The sequence below is a fragment of the Ooceraea biroi genome, chromosome 2 (assembly GCF_003672135.1).
Source record: "Ooceraea biroi isolate clonal line C1 chromosome 2, Obir_v5.4, whole genome shotgun sequence".
In the NCBI taxonomy this organism is placed as follows: Eukaryota; Metazoa; Arthropoda; class Insecta; order Hymenoptera; family Formicidae; genus Ooceraea; species Ooceraea biroi.
This window is the reverse complement of record NC_039507.1, coordinates 9581945-9608082: the sequence shown is the minus strand read 5'-3', so window position 1 is coordinate 9608082 and position 26138 is coordinate 9581945. Positions and strand designations below refer to the sequence as shown.

The window sequence follows — 26138 nt, the reverse complement described above, 5'->3', positions numbered from 1 at the left end:
AGATTTTCATCCCGTAGAATTGGAGCTTAGAGAGGGTACCCGTATAGGTGAGGGCGTATTAAAAGTCGAGAAACCAATTCAGGCGACATAGATCCAAAGCTACCTCTGATATTGAGTATCTATTCAATCGGTCCCCATGGATCTGATTTCCGTTTATTACCGCGTTGCTCGAGCGGTCTCACATCTTCGGTTAAGCGAGAAATCGAAGCGGATATGAAAGTAAAAACAATTTCACGACTGCATTTCGTCTGAAAATCTGACGTGTGTATATGTATTAATATAATATAGTGATTCGCGACAAATGGCAATTGGATAGCTGTCAGAAAAATTAGTTTGTTGTATCTTCAAATACATTTATCTCATAATTGCCACATGTATATATCGGATGCATCGAATTTCTTCCTCTAAATTCTGAACTGTAAAATCTCCGCGCAGATTATGACATAAATCACACGTCCTTCCGTCTCTACGAACTCTTACATCTCACTTCCATTATCGCACAGCCAATTGTCAATTTTTCTCGACATCGTGGAGCTCGCGCCCCATCAATAAGATCGCTCTCAAAGAGATTTGCCAGCGACGGGGCGATGGATGGAGCGCCGATGATAAATACGGGGTGGCGCCGGGGTTAAAGACGGGGTGGGTATGAAGCACTGAAAAATTGACACCACCCAGTCGACGTAACGATCTTCTGCGAAGTATATAACGTCGGTCGTTAGGAGATTTCGTCCTTCCGCCCTTTCCCACTCCACCTTCGCGCACCCTTCCTTTACGTAGCCCAGCTCTTCTTACCACCTCTCGTGGCGGCTCTTCCTCTAGCCGTGCACCCTTCGCACCCTCTTCATTTTAGTGCAGGTACGTGAGAGATTAGCGGATTAGCCGCGTGCAAAGCATTGCTGATCAAAGCGCGGAAGCATTCCCGGATGTAGGAACTGTCGTCGTCTTTCTCTCGTAAGAGAGGAGACTCCCTCTCTCGATTTATACGTAATTATCATGCCCTTTGTGACAGAGACAAAGAGGAGAAGCGCATAAATCTATGTTACCTATGAAACGTTGTTTCGTCAGCGTGATGCTGATAATAGAAACGATAATGATAATAAGAAGCAATGTATGGAAGATTTTATTTAAAAATGTAGATAAACACAGAAGAAAATTTATAATTTAATTATTTCAGGAGAAACAGCTGGTTACTGCGTGTTATATAAGATGAAAGCAGTTTCAATTTTCATTGTCAAGATGTCGAGTAAAATGGAGAAATTGAGAGAAGGATTTTCCCGATTAGATGGAACGCTCAATCATTCGTCGACGTTCTTGCTGCTTTATCAACGCACAACAGAAACTCGTGAAGAAGAACGTAACCTTCTACGTGATCGTTATTGACAGCAAGAAGTGGCCTAGCTCTTTATAATGAGGGTCGATATTCAAGCGAGACTTTATTAACTTTCCAGTTGGATCGACGCGCAAACGGTTTCTCCGTATCCGACGCGCTTTCTACTTCGATAAGATAAAACTCCAGGTGGGATAAAACCACTTTCAATTTTCCCTTAATGCTGAGGATAGAGCCTCGTGTATCTCGGGTTACAGGCAAAGGCGGATGTGATTGCTACTGGAGCCTCAGTAGTAAAGGAAAACCATTTCACGCCTCACTTGCCTCGCTGCTTTCCGCCTTGCTGCGGATAGATCCCACGTCTCGTTAGTATTCCGTCCTTTACTGAAATACTTTATTGCAATAAATAACTTTTCCTCTTTGGTTACCTCTCTCTTTACTTCTGTAATCGCATATATCGATACACTTTTTGATATCACACGCATTTTATAATAACTAGAACAACACAGGCGCGCGCTATTTTATTTTCGCACTTGCACCATAACACAATATAATTAGCAACATAACGCAATTCGTCAAGTTTATTTCTTAAACTGGTTGGTTTTCGAGAGTTCTGCTTATTCTAAAACAGTTCTCGTATAGTTCGTGACATGTTCTGACAGGAACAACGATTAGAAAATTTTTTAAAAAATTATTTCGCCCAAAGAGTGGACGTTTTCGACTTTACCAGTGAGACGCTGGTCGGTTATCGAGAGTTCTGCTTATTCTAACACAGTTCTCATATAGTTCGTGACATGTACAATGCCTTTCCAAAGAGTTCTGACAGGAACAACGATTAAAAAATTTTTTTAAATTATTTCGCCCAAAGAGTGGACGTTTTCGACTTTACCAGTGAGACGCTGGTCGGTTATTGAGAGTTCTGCTTATTCTAACACAGTTCTCATATAGTTCGTGACATGTACAATGCCTTTCCAAAGAGTTCTGACAGGAACAACGATTAAAAAATTTTTTAAAATTATTTCGCCCAAAGAGTGGACGTTTTCGACTTTACCAGTGAGACGCTGGTTGATTTTCGAGAGTTCTGCTTATTCCAAAACAGTTCTCATATAGTTCCTGACATGTACAATGCCTTTCCAAAGAGTTCTGATAGGAACAACGAGTAGAAAATTTTTTTAAAAATTATTTCGCTCAAAGGGTGGACCCCTCTTCTTGAACAGAATAAGCTGTTCCTTCCAGTTCTACTAAATCCAGTCCTACGCTTGCCTTACTTGACTGAATCTTTTCATGATGATAAGAGTTTAAATAGCATAAAGTAAAATATTTTTAAAAATATGATTAAAAAATTCTATTAAGGATTCAGGACAACTTTGCAACCAAATTAAAAAATGAAAGAACTTTTTTAACATCATCGAGAACTTTCATAGAAAGCCGCCAATTCCTAAAAAGTGGGTAACAAAGTGACCTTAGAAAGTATGCTGTTACAACTTCATCCATTGAAGTAAAGTTCTGAAAATATATTTAATGAGTTACAAATAATTGTATACATTTTGTAAAAACGATAAAATTGCAAAAGAGTAAAGATTACAAAGACATACTTCAAAAGCATGTAAAGCTCCTGATAGTTTGTTTGCAAAATCATATTTTGGATTGAGAAATGATACATTTACTGTAGTCTGTGGAACATTTCGTGGGAAAAAAACTGAGCTTAACAAGTAAAGTTTTATTTCAAAACTTACCTTAGATAATATGGAGTGGAAAAATCTCTCTGTTCCATCAACACTCACTTCCGCATCTTTTATATTAGCATACGGAGCATGTATATAAGTATCTGTTCGTAAATCGCACCTTCCTCAGTAATCGGTTTAAAATCTGGCTTCGATGGTTCCTCATCCTCCTCATCCTTTAGTTATCTCGATTCGCGTTATGTATTTAAATCATTAAATTTGATCGTAAACAGTCTATCTATGCATATAAAAACTCTCTGTCCGAAACTGTCAACATGCATTATTTCTCCAAAAATTGTTAACCTCCACGCGAAGACAGCCGCGTGATCTAAACTGAACATAAACGCACAACGCGAATGGAGATAACCAATCAGCATCGCGGAAAAAAGGCAACAATGATTTCGATTTAATATTTAACACGACTTTTTTAAGAGTGGATAATAAATAACACAAATCCTATTCTAAAAAAGGCGTTAAAGGTGTTATTTATTTCATCATGTTTCATCAATACAAATTTGACAGAATTGACAGCTGCCGTTTTCACGTTCCTAAGAAATAATAAATTAATATAACCGCACTGACAGCCACTATGACATTCTGACATTCGCAACACGAAGTTCAAGTCACACGAAGTTCGAGCCATGCGAGAGAACCAATCAGCGTCGCGGAAAAGAGGCCTCAATATTCGATAAAAAAGAACTTCACGATGTTAACACACCTTTTTTAGAATAGGATTTTTAATACATAATTCAATTTTGGAAGTTTAACGCGGATTATATCACAATATAGTGAAAATAGTGATTCAATAATAAAAGAAAATACTTTATGGTATCGATTATTGTATCATACAAATCCAACTCCACAGGAATCGAATAAATTAGTAATACATATATTTATTTCTTCATTAATTCGTGCAGTTTGAAACATTGTATACACATAAAAAAAATTGCAGTTATAAATATCTACATAAAAGTGCTTTCTCGTATCTTTCACTTTTATTGACTGTGCACCAATTAGTATCAAAATTCAATAACGAAGCACTAACTTCGTTAGCATGTTGAAGAGGCACATTGCTTTCGAGGACCTTTTTCCCCTTTTTTTAATCACGCGTACTCAATGCGGGGAATAAATGCGTTTCGCGCAGTATCGCGTGAACGCAGCGCAGCGTAACCCGGACCAGGGTAAAGGAAAACCATTTCACGCCCGACTTGGCTGTTCCTGTCCCGTAGGTAGGAGTAGTCGATCGTTTCGCGTCTCGTTAGCATCTCATCCATCGCCCGTGTCTGTCTTGCCTGTCGGCTGCCGCCGGGTGAAATTTCGCAGCGCAACGCCACCGCGCCGTTCCCTCGGGCGCACTCCTGCGCGCTCCTCTTCTCCTGTTCTCATCCGTCCACGATCCATCGGGAGAATCCGAGATTTTCTCGGAAAATGCGTGCAACGAGATGTCTCGCGACGAGTAAAAAGCGCCTCGGCCGCGGCAGCGATGGCGAAGCGATTGGGTCTTCGACATTGCTCGTCGCTTTCGGATTCGGGCTTTCTCATCGCCGTATCGGATGCAAGTCGCTCTGAATGCTGTGCCGATACGTACATGGATGTTTGCATTTATTCAGTAACTCTGCGAAATTTCTCTCGGTACTCTCGCAAGCGACATCGCGACGCAATCTGTGATCAAGTGTAGCAGAGTAGAAAAATTCTTTCTTTTTGCTATACGTACTTTTGATTAACGTACTTTGCCTCTCGTGAAGAAAGATAAATTGCGGAGATATATTAAGTCTCATGTATATTTTTCGTAATTACACAACTACAGTTGGAGATTGATTCACCGAGATTAAATTTTTTACAGACGTCAATGTTGAGCTTTGATACGCTAGGATTTTTATCTTGTAAAGCAACTCTCTGTTCGACTTAAAAAATACTGAAGTTGAATACGCGCACGTGTATTTTCAATAGATTTTTATATCTTGAACATTTCATGATTTGCACAGATATTCTACAGATTTATTCTATTCTCTTCTTAAATGTGTATTATAAATAAGCATGCTAAATAATTGAAAGGAAGAATTTCCTTCCCCCAATTTTCTTTCTATCGGTTTTTTTCATACGATGGAATCGAGATTTAAAACGTGTACGGCGATTTTTCATGGCCGAGGGGGGTCGTTGAGGGGTCGAAACTTATCCGTCGATACATAAGTCCAGAATTTATTCACGACCCTTCGATGTACCTCGCGCGAAGTATCCTCGCGCAAAGAAATCCCCGGCAAAGCGAGGGATAATTTAGTACTTGTTTCAAGTCAGGTACGATGAACATTTTCCTCGAGCATAATAGGGGACTGTACCGTGGACTTTTATCGCGCGAGCGCGCGCGCGTTAAAGCGACGAACTTAGCCTCGAGCCGATATAGCTGCAATCTCTGCTTTATAAGAAGCAACATTTCTTTCGTATGCTTTCTCCGCCAGGGTATTTGCATTTTAAAAGAATCTCACCCCATCTCGCTCGACCGCCCGTGCCCAGATAGACCACTTGAAAAATTCGAAACTGTCGGGCTAGATGTCAGACCACCCCTCGTGTCAGTCCGCCGTAATTTGTGGCGTCCGTGATAAAATCTCGACGAGTCTACCAGCGAGGGTCACACCAGACACATCCAATCATCAAGTTCGTAAAAAACGCGTGAGCTGTATACAAAGGAAGTAACTGATGACTGTCGACTTCATTAAATGGACCGCAATTAACGTGGATTTTATCGCGGCATATTAATGCGCAATTAGCAGGCAACAGAAAAACAAGATTTCAACCCTCAACTTTTACGGGGGGGGGGGGGTCACAAGAGTTTAGTTTCCGCCGAAAAGTTCAGTTAAGCTTTAGCGGCAGAGATGTGTGATAATGAAAATTTAGTACTGCGAGAGAGAGATCTTTCTTTTGCGTTAAAACTGTTCTATTATATTATAGGATTTATTATAGGATTTATCCATTTTAATCTCTATTAAATTATTCAATTATTCTGTTTCAGTCTTGTTCCCCAAATTTTTTACAATTATTCAAACTCATTGTCCATTCTTGAAATTTCTGAATATGCATAAGAGCATAATCTTTTATCGGAAATATCAATGATGCAGGGCCACGAAATAAAATCAATCGGGGATATTTTTTCGCATAAAATTATAATACATATCAGTACTGCAACATGTAGCAATCCTAAACCACACTTTGTGTAAAAGCTCGTTTTCCAATGACTTCCAAACGAAAGTATGAATTTTTTATAAGAACCATTGATCGCGGGCAGCTACAATGTATTCGTCGGTATCGCATAAACTGTTTTGTCCGCTCCGAAGAATTTGCAAGTGGCCGTTTTCCATATCAAAGAAGTACGGACCATCGTACCAATTTTACATACAACCGCGCCGACCGCGATCGCTTGTGGCTTCCCCGTGGTAATGGGACACCAGGCGTGCTTTTGTATCTGTCTACCTCCATTAGTCTTACAACAATTAGTGAATCGTATAAAAGTTAATTGGCATTTCAAAGATGGAGCAACTTTTTTCGACTCCCCATTTACGCCGCCATTTACGAAAGTTTCGTGGCCACAGGGCAAGAGCCGGGGAAAAGGGTGACTAACTAGCTCAATAACGATAGGGCTTTACGTTTCATAGCTCACGGCCCGGTAGCTGCGCGCTGTAAGAGGAATTTCAGGCCGTCTCCCCGAGCTGTGGAAGGGACGCTCAAAGACCGCGAAGCGGCAAAGTGAAATATGGCGAATTTACCTTGGAAATTATCGCGATAAGCCTGAGTGGCACTCAAGGGCTCCAATTACACACGAAAGCATTATCGTGTGATATAGGATCAGATCCGCGTCTCAGGGAATTCGCGATTGCGCGAGTGTCTTCAGTGTCCTTTTTATCGTGGCGAGTTGGAGGATCGACTACGATTTCTCGAGAAACAGAAATACATCTCTATGACGATGCGATGATGGATATACGAAAGGAATGAGCGTGGAAATAGCAGCTGAAGAGCAAGCGGTGAGATACCGGAATGTCGCATCAGTAATCTGATTCACTTGCAATGCGAACATTAAATTTCTAAAAAATATTTTATGTCCCTTTATCATAATTATCAATGATAAATATGAAATGAATAATTATATATAATTTAAAAAAACGGCAAAATTCATATATTGCTATTGAGGAAATCTAAAATGTTATGTCGGTTTTTAGATATCATACGAATTTAGCAGTTTTAATTAACGTTAATGATATTATATTTCATAGGTACTATATGTGCAGGGTTATAACGGTAACATATTTTGGGTACAATAAATCTTTTATTTAAAATATCAGAATTTTAATACGAGGTATAATATGTAGTTAAAATTGAATAAATTACGAATGATTTTAAATTTATTTTAAAATACGCGTTCCTCTCGCTTGCAAAAATATGTCATATCTCATAATATACCTTTTCCGTTGCAACCTTTGAATTACGTAAACAGGTTGCTTGAAATTACGAGTGAATATCGTAATGGAATTTGTCGACACACTCTCGAGCTTCGTCAATCAGCGTCAGTTCGATTTAATTTACTACAAGTTGTTTTAATTCCTGACTCGTGACCAGCGGCTTGAAATTACGAAATATTTAAACACGATCGCATCCCGAAACAATTGGTCTGCACGGTAAACGATTTCGAAATTTCCATTTTCGCGTAATGCAAGTTTGTGCGTGTTTTTGCGCGTCCACACAGTTTTGTTCATAACGCATGACAAACACGCAACTTCATAATTAAAGTTTCCTGAATTAAGTTTTCCCCCATGAATAATCCTTGAAATAAAAATTGACACGAAACGCTATTCTTGCTAACATTCTTTTCTCGAATATTAAATACTCTATTTTGTTCTAAAATATTGGAATATAAAACCAAAGTAACTCAGACTGTTATGACAGACTGTCATATCGTCTTTTGCCAATAAAAGATTTTTATTGGCAAAACGATAAGAATTATATTACGTAATAACTATTAATAATGGTCCTCAAAAGTCGTGATCGGTTTCTCGCGTATAAAGACACCACTAAAAAGTTTATTTAATGTACAGAATTGGGCGCATGACATATCCCTCCGATTAATGCGGACAGAAAGAGCGAAATCTTCGCTCGCGGAAGCTCGATTTCTTTCACGCATTTGTCGTTCGAGTATGTGCACCTGTTGCGCCTTTGTTGTGCACAGCAAAACGCAGTGGATTATTCTTTTTAACGCGGCGCGTATCACCGCGTCAAACATCAGGCATTCGTATGCAAACGTACTTTAGTCGTATGCAACGACTCCTAAGCACCCATACACTACTCTGAGATTTCGCGTTCTCAGTTGCGGTACTCATAGCTGCTTTCTGCGTTTCTGGCTACCATTATTGCGCTTCACTCGGTTCCTACAAACACATGGAATCTGTATATGGGGTAACAAACGAGCGCATTAGTTTAGATTGACCTATATAACTTATTTCATAATGAATTAAATATCATGATACAGATAAGTTTTTTAATTATAGAGTTTATAAGTAATACATATTTCTGGAAAATGATAACAACTGATTTAACTAATTAAAATGAACAGAATGTAATTAACTAAACTATAAATATATAATAACACATATTAGCTAAATTAAATAAATTAGAAATATATAACGTTCTTTAAATTTATGTGAATATATGTGGACACTATGAAAAAAGTTTTTTTAAATTTCATCCACTGTACATGTTTCAAATGATACATGAAATTAATATCTTAGAGACTTAGATGAAAAAATGACAAACGATATCGTTTTACTAAAATTGTTCCGTTATATCTGCGTTATCTGCATTGCGTTATATTTTACTAGCATCCCCCGTCACGCGGGCTTCGCCCGCGATATTATGTGTAGAATTGAATAAAAATACATTTTACCCCTTCTCACCCGTTAGGGGTGGAATTTCGGAAAACCCACCCTTAGTGAGCACCTACGTAATAGTAGGAATATACCCTTAAAATTTCAAGTCGATAGATGCAGTGGTTCGGGCTGCACGTTGATGAGTCAGTGAGTGGTATTTGGCTTATACAGGGTGTCCCGGGTTTTAACCGACAAACTGCGGGAGCATATTCTACTAGTGGAAATAAGAAAAAATTCTTATATCGAGTTTGCTTAGAAATGCTTTATTACAAAGTTATAAACCAATATTGAAAAGAAATATGAGATAAGTAACAACGGAACATAGTGTAGAATTTGGAAGGTCGAAGATGTTTATGTTACGTGTATTCACATGTATTCATGTTCACTATGTTGAAACGATTTAGTATGATTGTTACTTTCACAACAGTAGCTGTTAGATTTCAATCGTCGTGCGAACTAGCAATTACTATCAGAATGCCAAAAGTGTTTTCAAATGAGGAATACACCGATATTCATTTCGTGTACGGATTCTGTGACGGAAATGCACGAGCTGCCGTACGAGAGTATCAACGTAGATTTCCTAACAGGAGAGTACCAGATAGTTCTGTGTTTAGTAATACCCATTTGCAATTACGTAATTTGGGTTCATTTCGACCTATGAATGAATATGATGATGTTCGTTCAGTTCTAAGACACCGACGACGCTCGGAAAGAATCTTAAATCTTTTTGATAATACTCCTACACAAAGTATTCGACGTGCTTCAGCTCAACTGCAGATATCACGAAACACTATTTGGAGAACATTGCGTGCTGATGACAGATTCGCATATCATTACACACCTGTACAAGAATTACTTCCAATCGATTATCAGAAACGAGTCGAATTTTGTAACCGGTATGTGAATGCAGTAGAAAGGGACAATCTTTTCTCATCAATGATATATTATGGACAGATGAAGCGACCTTTACAAGACGAGGCATATTCAATTCTCATAATAGCCATGTATGGGCTCATAATAATCCACATACTACCAGACAAAGAAACATAATTTTTATTTTTGTGAAAAAATCCGTTGTTACTTATCTCATATTTCTTTTCAATATTGGTTTATAACTTTGTAATAAAGCATTTCTAAGCAAACTCGATATAAAAATTTTTTCTTATTTCTACTAGTAGAATATGCTCCCGCAGTTTGTCGGTTAAAACCCGGGACACCCTGTATATACAGGATGATTCGTATAAAGTGACCGATTTAATTATTAGTGAAAGTTGAAGACATATGAAAAAATAGTTTATACCGACATGTTCAGTACAAAGGGGGACCCATGTAACGGATACGATTATTTTATGAGTGGAGGCGTTGAGGACATTTCAATATCAACTTCTTTTTTTTTAATGGGATGCTGTATTTTTTATTTTATAGGATAGTAGCCCTTTTTAATACAAATTCAATGATACATTACATAAAAACATTCAAGGTCAATCAAGACCAAAAATACATGATAAAATAAAATTCACATGTATGATCTGTATTTCCGTCTGTCGTTCGCTTTGGCTCTCAGTATGTCTATGTCTATGTTTATGAGCTGTGGTTTTTTTGGAAACTGCTATCATAATGTTATTGTTACGAAGGTTATAAGGACAAGTGATGCTTACAAATGTTGTGAGTGCCAAAGCGAACGCAGCCTTAGTATGAGATTAGTCGTAGCACTGAACGTAATGGCTAATTACAATAATTCACAAATTGTAGACATTTTGATAACTTTTGGTGAATGTGGAAAAAATGCAGCTGAAACTGCAAGAGTACTAAATGAACGATATCCAGATCGACATAGACATAGTGCCCGTTCAATATTACGGATTATATCACGAGCAAGACAATTTGGTACACTACAAGTAAGAAAAACCGTCAATGATCACATTATGAAAGAGATAATGAAGCCAACGTAGTTGCCGTTTTGACAGCAGTTAATTTGGATCCGCATATAAGTATCCGTAGAATTTCAGAACAAACACAGTTGCCATTTTCTTTAATACAAAGAAGTTTAAAGCATAGGCATTATCATGCATACCATATAAATCTTACTCAAGAGCTTCACGGCACAGATTTTTAAAATAAAACAAATTTTTGTGTTTGGGCTTGCCATATGGTAGAACAAAATCCACAATTTTTCCATACTGTTTGTTTTTCCGATGAAGCGACTTTTAAAAGTAATGGCTGTGTAGATCGGCATAATATGCATTATTGGTCAAGAGAGAATCCACATTGGATGAGGCAAATTGATAATCAACGTGTTTGGAGTATAAACGTTTGGTGCGGTATTTTGAATGGGCATATAATTGGACCTCATTTTTTCGATGGGACACTAAATGGTGCAACTTACTACAATTTCCATGAGAACCATTTGTCACTATTGTTAGAAGATGTGGATTTACATACTCGAGGACAAATGTGGTTTCAACAAGATGGAGCACCAGCTCATTCTACTAGGGCATTACAGATTTTGTTGAATCAAAAATACCCACACCGATGGATCGGACGTAATGGACCTGTAGCATGGCCAGCTGACCTCACGCCCTTAGATTATTTTCTTTGGGGATATGTCAAAAGCATTGTGTATTCTGAACCCCCAACAACTCGTGATAATATGATTGTTCGAATCACTGAAGTACTTGAAAATATTTCATCAGAGGTACTAAGAAGAGCAGTGGATCATTTGACACACAGAATTCATCTGTGTCGTCGATTTCAAGGTCAAAACTTTGAATATTTATTTTGAAGAATAGAAATACAGATCATACATGTGAATTTTATTTTATCATGTATTTTTGGTCTTGATTGACCTTGAATGTTTTTATGTAATGTATCATTGAATTTGTATTAAAAAGGGCTACTATCCTATAAAATAAAAAATACAGCATCCCATTAAAAAAAAGAAGTTGACATTGAAATGTCCTCAACGCCTCCACTCATAAAATAATCGTATCCGTTACATGGTGTCCCCCTTTGTACTGAACATGTCGGTATAAACTATTTTTTCATATGTCTTCAACTTTCACTAATAATTAAATTGGTCACTTTATACGAATCACCCTGTATATAGATTCATAAAAGTAGAATTCAGGCGTTTTAAATATAAACGAGTATAAATTTAACTATATATTTTATATTGTGGCGGACACAAGAGATACGTACAAAACGATTTATAAGGGTGTAAAAATAAAAGCACATAAGAATTAAATTTAATACTATGCATTAATTTAAATATTATTTAGAGAAGCTAATTCATTAAAAAATTCATTATGACATATTTCATTATGAATTTAAAGAAGCTAAAAAACTCATTATGAAAATCGTCATATGCATTCTACATGGTTTTTTGAATTATTAAAATCTCAGAAATAAGATTAATTTTCTTTTCATTGGACATTATGAAAAAATGAAAAAGGTTTATTGAACAAAATAATATCAGCTTGCGTAATATGTTTCCAAGACGATTGTATCGATTCTACATATAACAAATATCTTGATTAATGAACAACTTTGAATTTTTTTCGGAAGTTATCGAAATAAAGCGTCATTCCCATTCAATATGATTTTTATCGAACATAAACATTATTGTATTAATGTTATTAGTTGCTATCATTCTGCTGTGGGTCTGGTTTCCCGAGTCTTAGCTTTCTGAACAAGCTGTCTGTCGATGAGAACGAGCGATCGTTCGCACTGCTATATACCCTTCCACGCCGAGGAACGTTGATGGCGTAATATACCGAAAGCGTACCGTCAGCACAGATTAATGGCAGGCCCTAAATGTTTTCGGTGGCGTGAGTGAACGCTCGCCAAACTGGGGAACGTCGAACACGCATAGGAAGATAAGATGAGGATGGCCTATTTGGTCCGGGGAGCGAACGTTATCCTGCCGCGATCCGCAAAAAGCGAGCAACCCCGAGAGGGGGCTAATCTTTCCGCACCAGATACAGCTCCCGACGAGGAGGATCACGTGGACGCCAAGTCGATTGAACGCGGTGATGCGTGAAGTCTTGATTCTGCGAGGAGCTCTCCTCCGTGGGGACGACACTAAATCTCGTGTTTATCGCTCGTTTTTTTTCGATTTGAACGCCACGATTACAGAATACGATTTATGTCGCTCGCACTTACACGCCCGATCAAATAGAACGTCGTTTGACATTTTCATGTGAATAAAGGCGATACCGTTCATACGTTTGCTGATACATTTGCCCGGAAATAAAATGATTTCCGATGAAGCTGAGGCGAAAACTAGCGCTGAAAACTACAGTCGAAGATATTTAATTATAAAAGAGCTTTAGATATTTATTATTATAGTTTCGGCCGAACGGCTTGAACGGTTCGATAAAACTACCAACGACTGAACGATACGCCAAACTGGAAACATGAACTTTCGCAACGCGTGAGTGCTCAAATATCCCTTAACTAAATCGCCCGAAATTGCATCGCGTTGCAAAATATCGAGGCTCTTGCTTGGAGTATAAAGTCGGATGACGATCAGCGCGTTGCATCACGCCCGTTTCGCCGGGCCGTAATCTGACAACGACAGTGCAAAGTGCGATTTCGCACCAGCATTCGCCTAAATAAGAGCGTGCGCAAAGTTTTACGGTCTCGGACGGATACTCGAGAACCGTTGATGGCTCTCCGGCTTATTGACAGTCCCTCCCCAGTAATCCGGATGGTTATCGGCAGAGACACGAGCTAGACGCTCGGTTCGATTGTCGGGAATAGTCCTCGCAGTTGATTGGATTGCCTGCATTGATTTATTCCATTTGAATCTGCTCCCTCAAGAGAAGTTTGCGAGCCGCGATACCCGTCGGATTTCACCCAGGGCACCAGGGTTCACCGTAATTTTGCGATCTACTTAAACTCGATGGACTCTAATGATACGATTACGTTTACGGCGAAGTCAGAGAAGCGCGAACGCGAAGTTAATTCAATCTCAGAAAATTCGTCGCGAGAGATTAATACTATTAAAACATCAATCGACGTTCTCTGTAAATCAGCGTACCTCTTCTTACTTCCTATCCATCCATGTTTCTGCGTACTTCATACTTTCGTATAAGTTGCTTGTTATTAAGTTAAGATATTAAGTGAACCTGCCAGCAGTTATTTCCGGCATTTTGTTATTCATACGAGGTCGATTCGCGACCTTTCGGCGAGCATCAGCGGGAAATCCGCGAAATAAAATATCGTTTAATAATTGTTCGTGCTATTGCGTCGGAAAATACTCGCGAAAGAAGACGGGTCGTTAAGGCGTAAATGCTGCGGCGTTTAAACGACTTTCAAAAACATTCCGCTCCTCTCGCAGAGGCAGAATTACCGAGACTTGTTCTGAATATTTAACGTTTCCTTCGAGTTTCTTGGATACCGAGGAGCGAGGTGGCGTCTAGAGACAGACATACCTTCCGTCTCGGCATGCGGTAGTATTGCAGCGCATTTAAGATCTCCCTTGTCTCGCGTTGATTCCTTCATTACCAGAAAGTGAAGTCTCGCCTCCTTAGTCTCCAAGTTATTTTCTTCAAAGGACGCACCGTGGCTCCAGTAATTAAATCAAATTTCGAGAGAATCTACGTTCGCGCGATTCTTCTCTCTCTCTCTCTACGCATCGTAATAGAAATATTTTCAAAATATCTCTCGCAATCTCTTTTTCCGTTTCAATGTACTGGCATATACATATACTAAGCATTTACACCGACTTATTTAAATATGCCTCTACTGAATTATTTTCTTTCTGCTGTTTCATGATTATTTGTTTTCTTCATTGCCTCGCGTTAAAGAGAATTACATCTCCGTTATTTAAATAAGGCGAGTAATATCTTATTTAAATCAATCTTATTATTATTTATAGTTTAGCTATTTTATGATTAGCTATTCTATTCTAGCAGTTCTTTTTCGCTTTTACGTGACATTCTTTCTAAAGAACAGGATGAAGAGCGCATCCGCGCGATATTATGAAATTTTACGAACTATAGGCAGACTCTGCGATTCCCTTGGGGCAGATACGGTGCCATATGCTACGAATGCGTTCCCATCCGCGTCTTGGGAATGTTTCTGGCGTTATGTTTCCGTATTAACACCTGCTGTGGATTCCCCTTCGCTCCTCCCTCGTTTGCACGTCCAGACGCTCTCGGTACGTGGGTTCGGAGTTTCGATGCGAGTCGTATATTTTCTAAATCCACCGTGGCAGTAGTTGTGACCCCGACGATTTCTCAGGAAAATTTCTTCCCGAGACCCACCCTCAAGGCGCCCTTTGTGCAGTGCGGCCGACGGTGTGCGACGGCGGATCTTTGGAAGCTTTCCAAGATCGTGGACTGCATCATCATTTCTCGAAAATTAAACCGTACCATGCCGACTCAGATTTTCAAATCTTCCCACTTGTTTGGTCGACGTGAATTCTTCTTTGGTTTACGTCGTCGGCAGCTCGAATACCTGCATACAAATCGCGAGATTTGTATGTCATATGTCGCATAGAGTCCATTCGCTTTGGAGGCGTTTAATAAATTTTATGAGAAGGATCCCTTTCGATAGTGCGCGAGATGGCACGGCCATACGAACCGCCCTCGTAATCCTCGCAGGAAAAAATGTCGACTGACGATTCTGGCGCGGTACGACAGATTTTATTGTCACTGTTATAAAAAGGTTTAATTATGTGATTCAGATCGACGCAAATGCCGTTGGGTCAAGTGCGGCTTAGAGATTTTTTTTCTCCTCTTATCTTTCCACTTTAAACGGCGCATACGTTCGGGCTTCGCCGTGCGGTGGGAAAGGATTAAACCCTTTTCACCTCGTTTCCAGCGAGCAAAAAATATCCCCGGCCGCGTTAATACCCGCTTGCGCTTGCGATATTTTCCCCGTTACCGTTCAAATCTAAATCTTCAGTCTTTATCGTAGAAATAAGTAGAATGCAACTAAGAGACTTAAGCGCAATTGCAAGCACCACGACAATACGACTCTCTATCGTCCACTGGTGTTTTACCAGAATCTCAGCATTGTACCTGTCCGACGTATTCCCTAGGAAGATTTAAACGTCGTTTTATGCCCGCGATGTATGCGGAGTTATAATTTTATTGCTGAAACATCAATAGTACTTGCGCGGCGGGGATTCAGCGATAAAGATAACTGCATTTAAAGTGAATTGTATTACGCGTTACATTATGAAGATTAATAACATACAAACGCGGCTCTTTCTGGCAGGGGGAATATATCCGCATTATGTATTTAACAACGTGTTTCACATTTCGGGTCGGCACACGTTAAATCTCTCTTTCTCTCGGTACGTTAATATGATAATTAAGATATCTAATATACCGCATATGCATTAAAATACAAATTTATGCGGATGCGCGAGGAACGAAATGCCGCGTTCAGTATTACGAGACGGGAATTTCATATTTCCCCCGAGCGGGATATTTCGACCTTACAGTCTTTCAACGCTCATGGAACAGCACATGTTCGCGCGAGAATGTATAAGCGCGCTCAAACGACGCGAGACGGCAAGGGAGAAACTCACCCTCCCGGCCGAAATCTTTTTCTCTTTCCGATTTTTCGCGATCACGTTACATAGTTTTGGAATCTTTCCAAGGAGCCGGTCTCGTGATTTTGAGAGTGAAGATTGAGGCGAAAAGTGTATGCAAAGTACCTGCGGATTTTCCAAGATTTTCGGTGCGTTTTTCCGGCTTCGTGCTACTACCTAGGTAATATCGACTTGACACAGTCTGACCCGTTGTGTTATACGCCCCGAATTTTTCACGAATCGTGCGATGTGGTAGGGGATTTAAGGTGTTCGTGTTATCACATTGACGGAAACTGCTCTGAATAACGCTTCGTATATAGTAACATGGAGAATACTTCGGACAAAGTACTGCTCGCGAAAATTTTCTTGATTATGCTGATCGCAAGTAAATTTGCAACGGGTAGAAATATAAGTCTTGCAGAAATACAGAATGTAGTTCACGGTAATTCTTATTAGTTCGCGGATTATACATCCGTAATATTGCGAAGAGTTTCCGATAATATTGTAATAAGATTAATGAGCACGAAATCCATTGAATTTTTATTGTTACTCTCCTGACGCTGCCTTGTAAAGTTGTTAATACTCCATAAGTTCGAATGAGGAAGGGTCTCTCGCGATTACTGACCGTGGATAAAAGGAAAATAGAATAACACGTAAATGTAAGTAAAATGTAAAAGCAGAGAAATGAAGTGTGAAAAGGATACGACGCAACCTGATGTGCGCGCTGCTAACTCTATACATTTAGTTAACAAACCGAAAAAGTACACACAACCTCGGCCGTATTATTAAATCCCTTGGTATTATTAAATTTTCCGTCATGCCCGCGCCGTTTTGCTCGGTGCGCTGCAGGTGCTGCCTTTGCGCTATATTTTATTACATTAAATCATACCCGGAGATACAATTACAATTTCTGTCCTTAGAAGGCTTTGCACGTTTCCTCTTATTCAGCGACCTATTTCGAGAACGTCCTTGCCATCCGTCTTGGCGGGGCCGACAGAACGAGAAAATTTAATGAACGTGACTAGATCTTATCGAAGCACGCCGGGAGTATGGCGAAGAAGTCAACTTGGAACCGGGAGAGATTGGCACCGCACCGCCCGACAGTTTATATAACGCCGACCTGTGTAGGAGAGTGACTTTTACGAATTTTCGATGCTCGCGCCGCAAAGTAATCCGTCACGTCTCCCTCAGACGAGAATTGCTTATTGCATGATCCACCTGTGACTTAACGTAAAGTGTACGTCAATCGTTACCGTGGCCTTCTTTAGGGAGCTTTTCTCGCGCGAAGCATCGTTCGAGCTCACGATTTTTTTCATGGCAAGTTTATAGATTACTTTACGACTCCCTGCGGCTCGCGATTAACTATCCGATATCTTAATGAACGGTGGTATACCGGTGCGCCGCGATAAACCCGCAAAAAAATCAAAGCACGTGCAACGGGCCCCAGCTGAGCGGAACAAGGAAACGCCAAGTTATAATCGCATTTTGCTGACGTCCATCTCGAAGCGTTTACGTTTTCTCTCGCGGGGATACCACGGATGCCGGACGATTTGCATCGTTAGATTTTAATTACGCGTAAGTTCCGGCCGCATTAAGAGCCTGGGGGTGAGGGAGAGGGAGGAGAAGGAAAAACTCGGATGAAAATCCGAGTTTCAAGTACATTAAAGCATCTCCATGGTTTCCCTGAGAGATTCGACGTAGACAAACGGTCGGATTACTTCTTCCGCGAAGCGAGAAGCGCTCTCGAGCACGCCGTGGAGCGGCCGACCGGTTTTTTTCTTTTTCTTGCGTTTTCAAAGCCGAGCCCGGGGATCAGCTTAATCAGTTGTTAGCCCAGCACGGCCAATTGAAAGTTGGCGAAAATTAAAGAGAGCTCCTCGACAACGACGCGGTCGACCGATCTTCCCGGGAGAACACTCGCGCGATTCACGCTTGCGACTAAACCGCGTCGTGAAACCAGGAGGAAAAAAAGGGTGGAAGTCGAGGCGAGTTACGAGTGCTGCCGCTGTCGTAAAACTAGCCAGTTCGCAATGCCGCTCTATAAATTGCGAGCCCCTATACATCGTGGCGACGCGGGGCGGGGCGGTTTCGCACGTAAAAAGTCCGCCATATGGACGACTTTAATTCACGTCGCGCCAACTCGCGGCAGCGCGATAGCACGTCTGAGACCAAAAACTATTTCGTGCGCGTGTTTGGTAAATCTGATTAAATGCGACTCACCCCCGAATTGCTCATCTGGGACGTTAACGCCGGATCTAACGCGGCTGCACGCTTGTAATTCATTGTTATGCTTTATAACGGACCACGTATCCGAGGAATTAACGAATACGCTTGGTCCCGAAACGCTCGCGGAGAACAAACCGCAACACGTGATCGCACGTTGTCCCATTTTACACGGAAATTTTCGAAAAATTAAAACAAATTTTATTTTCGATGGCAGGAATATTTTTCTCTCGGCGAGAGGTGTTTTTACTTTCAACTGCCAGCGCTCTGTGTGGATATGCCGTTCATTAAACGTGGTATCGTATAAATGTCGCTTGTGTACATCGATAGTATATTTTTCTCACACGCACGTCGCCAGTAATCGTTCGCGTCCGAGCGGATTTTTCCACGCTAAGGTAAATCGATAATTGACCAGATCACTCCTTGTTACAGAGGCACCTCGCGGGACGTATTTGCTGATAGACGGCCGCCGATTGGATCCCGGAAACCAGTTCGTGCCAGTGAAGGAGGGCTCGGAACTCACCCTCGAGTGCGCGGCCGAGGGTGGAAATCCACCGCCCGTTTTGGCTTGGGGCATGACCTTGTCTCAAGCCACTTTAGACGGACCGGAACAACCGCCGGACAATCTCACCGTCTTACCCTACCCATCTGGCAGGCGCAGTGGAGCTCACCTCAAGGTCTTAAGGGGACACCATAATGCCACGATCGTCTGCGTCGCGCGTCATATCACGCTGACGATGCCGATGAATGCCAGCATTCTGCTCGACGTCCAATGTGAGTACATAATGATGACGTAAAGCAATGACACTGTAAAGCCATGTCAATCACTGCGTTCGAAATCAGTGCTCTAGTCGTGTAGTCGTGAGAAAACAAGGAAAAGCATTTTCAGTTATTTCTGTTTTTTTTTTTCAAAAAGAAATTGTTTAATAAGCTCGATATTTTCCTCGTGAATATTCTGCGAGACAAGTTTCATTATTTTTGAATTTTCCACGTTACGCTTCTGGGTAAGTGAATTTCAAGCGAGAGCGCCGCTCGAAAACAAAGTTAACCGAAAATTGACCGAAAAAAAGTTTCGCCGTCTGCTCGCTCTTCCGAAACGCGTCCCGTTTTTTCTTCTATCTCAATTTGAGGTGTCTCTGTAATTAGTGTTCTCTGTCCTCTCGCGACTCGCAACTCGAATCAGTGCGCGGTAACATAAGAATAACAAGAAATAATCAGCGGTTCACCATGCATATGCATGAACTTAAATTGCCTTTGGAGATAGAGCGAGAACGCGAAATAATTCCACGGGTTGTTTTTGGTCGTGGAGTCGGCGAGCGGCCTAGTTGTTCCTGCCTTACCTTCGCAAACGAGTAACGTGTGTCGCGTCGAGGGCGGCTGTGTGCTCATCGAAACTGAAATATAAACTTAATTAAGTCTGACTCTCCAGCGAGAGGCTTGAAGCGACTCGCTTGAAGCCAACCGCGGCAAGGAGCCGCCTCGCGTTGCATTTGAGACGCGACGACCGTGTCACAAGAGCGGTCTAGGGAGGGGACTGATGTCGGAGTAGCTCGGGGATGACGCGAAGGGGCTATTACGCGACGTGCAGTCGGTTTATTTTGCGCCGTTGCACCTTTTTCGCCACATATCTCTCTCCGCCACTCTCTACCTCTTGTACCCAGCCGAGGCCGAGGTTAGTCGGCAAGTCTCGTTCGACTTACCCTTCATCACCATCTGGGGGTGGCCGGGAGTCGCCGAAAGAAGCCCCTCCGCTCGGTTTCGAGGCAAACTCCGACGGATTAACTCTGCAGCGCCAACAAAAACCGGCGAAGGCGTGCGAGCGCGCGCGCGCGCCATCCCTTTTTACTGCGCGTCGCTTCTCCGGGTGTGTTTAGGGGAGCCTCGTCGAGGCGAGATCGCAAAGATATATCACCCGAAACTGGTTTCCTCTCTTCCTTATCCTCTTCATCCCCCTTGACCTCCCTCCTTCATCGGACATAGAACTTGCCAGTTGTTCTGGTCTCGCTTCCGCGAGCTGTGGAGCGTGTATCCGCGGCTCTCGATCAGGATTTTTAAAATTTTAAAATTTTTTAGATTTTTTAAATGCAAGCAAATGAGAGATCGATCTCTTTAATATTCTTATTGAAACTTTATTTTTGATAGTCTAAAAGACACACACAACTGCACGCGAGTAAAATTAAAGTTGTAAATTCGTTTGATTGTTCAATCTTAGTAATCTTCTATACATAGGTTTGATTGATTTTGCACGACTGAGAATGTAATTGTTAAAAGAATTTGGAAAAAATAGTGTTATAATATAATAATATGCGCGAGCCGTTTTTTCTTGTAACGATTCTTGCCGGGTTTAATGAAACAGCGCAGTTTTTAATGGAAACGTGTTATCTTCCCGAAGGTAGACGGCCCGTGGTTTGGGAAACCCTGCTTTAGATTATACGCTTAACGGAGACCGCCACGAGTTTCGCCGTCGCGGACAGTTCTTCTTCGTGGTAGGTGCAAGAGGCGCCCATTGTGCGCCGACATTATTTCGCTCTTTTAATCCCTTCACGCCTGTCCGAGCGCCACGTCGCCCGACAGCCCAAGGCTAAACGAGCTCCTCGAGAACTTACTCGACGAAGGGGAAAGTTCGCTGCAAGTCGTTTAACCGCCGAGGGTGAAAAAGCGCCGAGGTATCCCCGAGACACGTGGATCTCCAAGCCGGGATTTTCAAGGGCATAGCCGATCGATCGCATGATTAATGTCGCCCGTTCCAGCGAACTTGAATGAACTTTAACTCTCGTCTCGTGGAGAGACGATTCTTAAGAAATGATAAATCGAATTCGGTTTTGTATCCCGAGGCGTCGCAGATCTTTAAGATTTTTAGGATCGGTCTTCATAAGTGAAGCAGCAAGAAACAATTCGCGATCGCAGACGCATTTTCGACTTGGGTACTTGGAATCGTTCATCGCGATTTTAATTTCGTAGAGCACATTTCTTGGGCAGATTTGCGAGAATCCGTTCGCGTTCATTATCGAATCTGTGATGGGACGGGTACTTAATTCCTAAAGGCGATACGGGCGCGGGCAACCGAGCTGAAACGCGCCTCGGGGATGCAAATTTTCTAGGCGAATAGCTTGCACGCTCGAGCGTCTTAGAGCGGAAAAGAGGATGCGGGTGTCTCGCGCAGAGGTGATAGCGATATCGTACGGGTCGGTCGTCGTTGTCGTCGCGCCTCCAGTCCTCCTGCCCTCTTACTTTCCTCCCTTACTTTTTGTCGCGAATTTATTTCAGTACTTACGTCGCCCGGTTGTCGCGGCACAGGACAGAGGAGGTACATTTGTCGGTACCTGAACGAGCAAATTTTCCGGTAGAACGAACGCTAAAGGCTCCATAGGACGATGTCCTGGAACGCCTTTACGACATCGAGAGGGTGAGACGGGGAGACTGCCATCGCGCGCGGTGGTGACCCACTTTCCATATCGCCGCGACGGATCGCCGTTTGTCATTACGCGTAATGTACGCTATTACCGGTTGTCATCGCTGGTTTCCCTCCCTCTCCACTTCCATTCTTCCATATCAAATAAATGATTTCACTTTTAGATCGCCTGGTCGCCGACGTCGGCGATTAATCACGCGCGCGCTCGCCAGCGTTCGACCGCAGCTATTTTGTACGTAAGTCAAACTCTCTCTCTCTCTTTCCCTTTTTCCCCTCTCTCTCTTTTGCGGCGGCGAATTTTCGATTTATACTTGCAGTCAGTGGTCGCGCGGAGGACGCACGATCGGATTCGCCATAAATCACGATGATTTTTGGCGACAGTCGTTATTTGCAGCTGACCCGAATATGCCACGGCGACGGCGACGGCTGATCCTCCGGGACAATCTCCGTTGGTCCATTCCGGCGCGCGTATGAATATGTAGCGCGCGTAACCGTAAAATTCTGACCGCGGTTGGATACGAGCGAGCGGGGCGTACTCTTCATCTCGGTGCCATGTTCTAATCGATCTACGCGGCAAGCATTCGCTTCGTTAACCCGAGCGGGCGTTCGCGTAGTGAATTATAAACGCTATTGTAAGCTTCAAGCGGAAACTTATTATTCCCCAGTGTAGAGAGTGTGATTATCGAGGTATCGTCTCGCAACTTCATTTCTAATTTCTTATTCTGGAGCAGGTGTTCGCGAGTCTTTGAATCAGATTGAGTATCCCGTTTCGCCATAAATCCTCCAGAAAAGCCTTCATCCTGACTTTTATAAATTGTGGAAATTGACTGTATTACACAATGCGGCATGAATCGTTTGACAGTTATGAAAACACTTGAGCAGATGATTCCAGTTTTAATGTGACGTGGATCAAAGTATTAAATTACATATATTTTTTGCTTCTACCATTAAAACTGAAATAAATTCCATGTGTAGAGCAGCGTAGGAAAATAGTTATCTATTTTAAGTTAACAATATGAAAACTTTTAACAGGAGATCAAGATTCTCGCAAAGTTTGCGCGCCTCGTAAAGTCTCGTATTAAGCCGTCAGTTATGATAACAAATAACAACGTTCGTGCGCTTTGCAGGATTTGCACTTGCAATCATGAAGTACTAATTGGCACTTCGGGATCCTCTAAACGCTACTGCTGTGTCGTACAGAAACGTTACTCAATTGCCCTCGTTAGTCACAATGAGAATTTAATCGCCCTGAAAGAGCGTGCGAGCGCAATACCATCGTGCATAATTTACAATGACAAAGCTCCGTTCATGCAGTCACCAGATTCGTAATCCGATTTCAGCGTTGAGAAAGTAATTCGCCGATCTGCTGAGCCAATACATCAAGCAGTGTGCCGTTCTCTGTCAGCATAAAAAATTGTCTCTATACGCGTTCATCATCGAAAAAACTATCGGATATGCATAACGGTTTTCCGTTAATCGCGAAAAATAAGATCCAGTGAGCTAACACTGTAGAATTTTGTTGAACTCCATTGTTAGTACATGGCTTTAGTGACTGTAACATTCAACAGAAGGCAGTAACATTCAACAGAAAAAATAGTGATTGAAAAGCGGCTTTTACGATATTTATGATCCGCCTATCGGAGATTGGAAATTTTCACGTGATTTTCCTATGCGTTTTACCATATCCTCCCCAACTCTTGACCCAGATTGACGCGCAGTTCGTTGCGCGAAATTTTCTGGTTCCGGCGCTCGTTTTCCCTTCTGTCATGCAGAGAATATGCAAAATAATGTGATCATCGTGATGCATATCGCGAGTTCGAGTTTCGCGACTTTTTCTGATCGCTCTTCAGACGCGGCGCGAGATATTCGCGCGAAGTTCTCGCGAAAGTTTACGATACTGGCACGCTGCTCCGGTTGATAAGATGCAAAACACTTAAGGACTAAGTCCTCGACGGGGAAGACAAGCATGCGAATATCAATATGCCTTCCACTCGTGAAACGCGGTGTCCTCGTAAAACGGAACTCGTTGGAGAACAGCGTATATTACGCTTACGTAGATCGCAGCTCGTGAAAATCACGACCGTAATGATTTTGGGACGTACATCGATTTAATCCATGTTGAAAAGAATGATTTACAGGCGACGTAACCGAGTACTCTCGCCTGGCTTCACGAGCGAAACTGCCATAACATACCCGACGTTTGTGCTTCATTAATTTCATCGCCATCTGATCAAATTGATCCTCATACGAGCTTGCCATCCAATCGCAAATTCCGTTTCATCAGAGCCGTATTCTGGTTTTTTTTACGTTACAAGAAAAAGGGAAAAAGGATAAAAAATCTTGCGAGCGAATAAATCGCGGAATCGAACAGTGCAATGAGAGCTATCGGCTTTTCCGGCGTAGAGAACTCTTTTACCACATACGCGAGCAATATTTACTAATAACGGATGCAGTGAGGGAACATTTCACTTGAAAGTTTTTTGAAAAGTCACACTGTGAAATCGCTCGCTCCGTTATCGGTTTCAGCAGGGAAGATTTGATTCGTCACGCGGCGATATCGCCGATTCGGATGTGCCAGGTCGATCGGGATAATTTGATGAAAAAATAATGCCACTCAACGGGCTCTCTCCCTTTCTCATTCTCTCATGTGCTTCTTAAATACGCCAACTATCAACAGGTTGTTGACTGACCATGTTCCTCGGTCATTTAGTTCAGCTTGGAACAGGTAGTCCGATGTGGACGCTGGACCCCCGTGGCTACTTGAACAGGGATACACTATGCGTGACCGCTTTCGATACTTATGTATAATATACACGCACGAACACACAACGCATATATGTAGTTCGTTATTGAACAACGTCAGCTGGCCGTCCCACGGCTTTTTAATTATTCCTCGCGAGGCGCGTACAACCAATCGTAATAATCGCCGTTCTGCAGTTCACGACGTCATAAATGGTCGGCTGTTATCGGTGGGCTCGTGCGCGCGATCAATTACGCATTTCGAAGTAATATGGACTGTCGCGCGCCCGCAAAACTCGTATATTTGTCGAACACCCGCTCGTGATGTGATATACGTTGTGATTAGCGTTATACGTAACGCGATTTACGGGGTAAAATACAATCTCATCGTGCATGCTTAAACGCGTATTAGTATGGCTACGAACCGATTTGATTACGGACGGTTAAGAGTCATCAATATTTTATGTGACATTTAGCCTGACGATATCATTTGCAATTTCCACAGGCACGAATGGTGCTCCATTGATTTGACAGGTTGTTACGAATTATTATTATTGCATGTTTTGCTCGCGCGGCCGTGCCGCGCTATCGTAGTTCTGATTAATTCATTTCGGTGTAATTTTGCCGGCTGTGGATGTAATTGTGACGGCATCCGGACCTGGTGATGAATGTCAAACGTGATTATCGCACTGCGAGCGTGACGACTCCATTCGTTTTAATGAGCCTCGAGCGCGACAGTTCGGACAAATGAAAAAAAGCAAATGGAAGAAAAGCGGAATGTGAAACTCAGAGTGACGAGGATTCGGCGATCGTTAACAATTAGGACGTTAATTTTCGCGATCGTGTAATTAAGATTCCATTTCCTGTGATTATGCATCTTTCCGACGACGGGCGATTTCGCGTCAGCGGGCACAATGGTGTTCCTAATGCGCGTGGCTGCTGTCACTTAACGGCTCATCCTTTTTTTCATTTTTCACCTGCGCTTTTTGCATCGGCATGTTTCGCAATGTGCGGCCGTAGAAATTCAATTCCATGATGCGTTTTGTAGCGTTGTCGTATCCGAATGTTACTCGCGCGATATTGTTTTTCAGGAGAGCAAGTTAGCTCGCCGTCGACAATGCACGATTCAACAATAAATATTTTGCATCTCGATAAAAGAAGAAGAGAGAGGGAAATAAACGAACGCGACATGGTACATAATTTCCACATTCGTCCGTTTTATTTAACCGTCGTATTTGTTATCGAGCGCGACGTTATT

At 41.9% G+C, this 26138-nt stretch overlaps 1 protein-coding gene and 1 long non-coding RNA gene across 5 annotated transcripts in view; one reads left to right on the top strand and one right to left on the bottom strand.

Moving 5' to 3' along the window:
* The window catches only part of LOC105282464 (hemicentin-2), a 326396-nt gene that overhangs the window by 195247 nt on the left and 105011 nt on the right, over nucleotides 1-26138 (top strand). For all 4 annotated transcript variants that reach the window (XM_011344417.3, XM_011344418.3, XM_011344416.3 and 1 more), the window contains one exon: nucleotides 19162-19503. In XM_011344417.3, coding sequence (XP_011342719.1) covers nucleotides 19162-19503 — 342 coding nt within the window. The remainder of the gene's footprint in view (nucleotides 1-19161; nucleotides 19504-26138) is intronic.
* Nucleotides 1-26138, bottom strand: part of LOC105282463 — a 270589-nt gene that overhangs the window by 141456 nt on the left and 102995 nt on the right. The gene's annotated exons all lie outside the window — the stretch shown is intronic.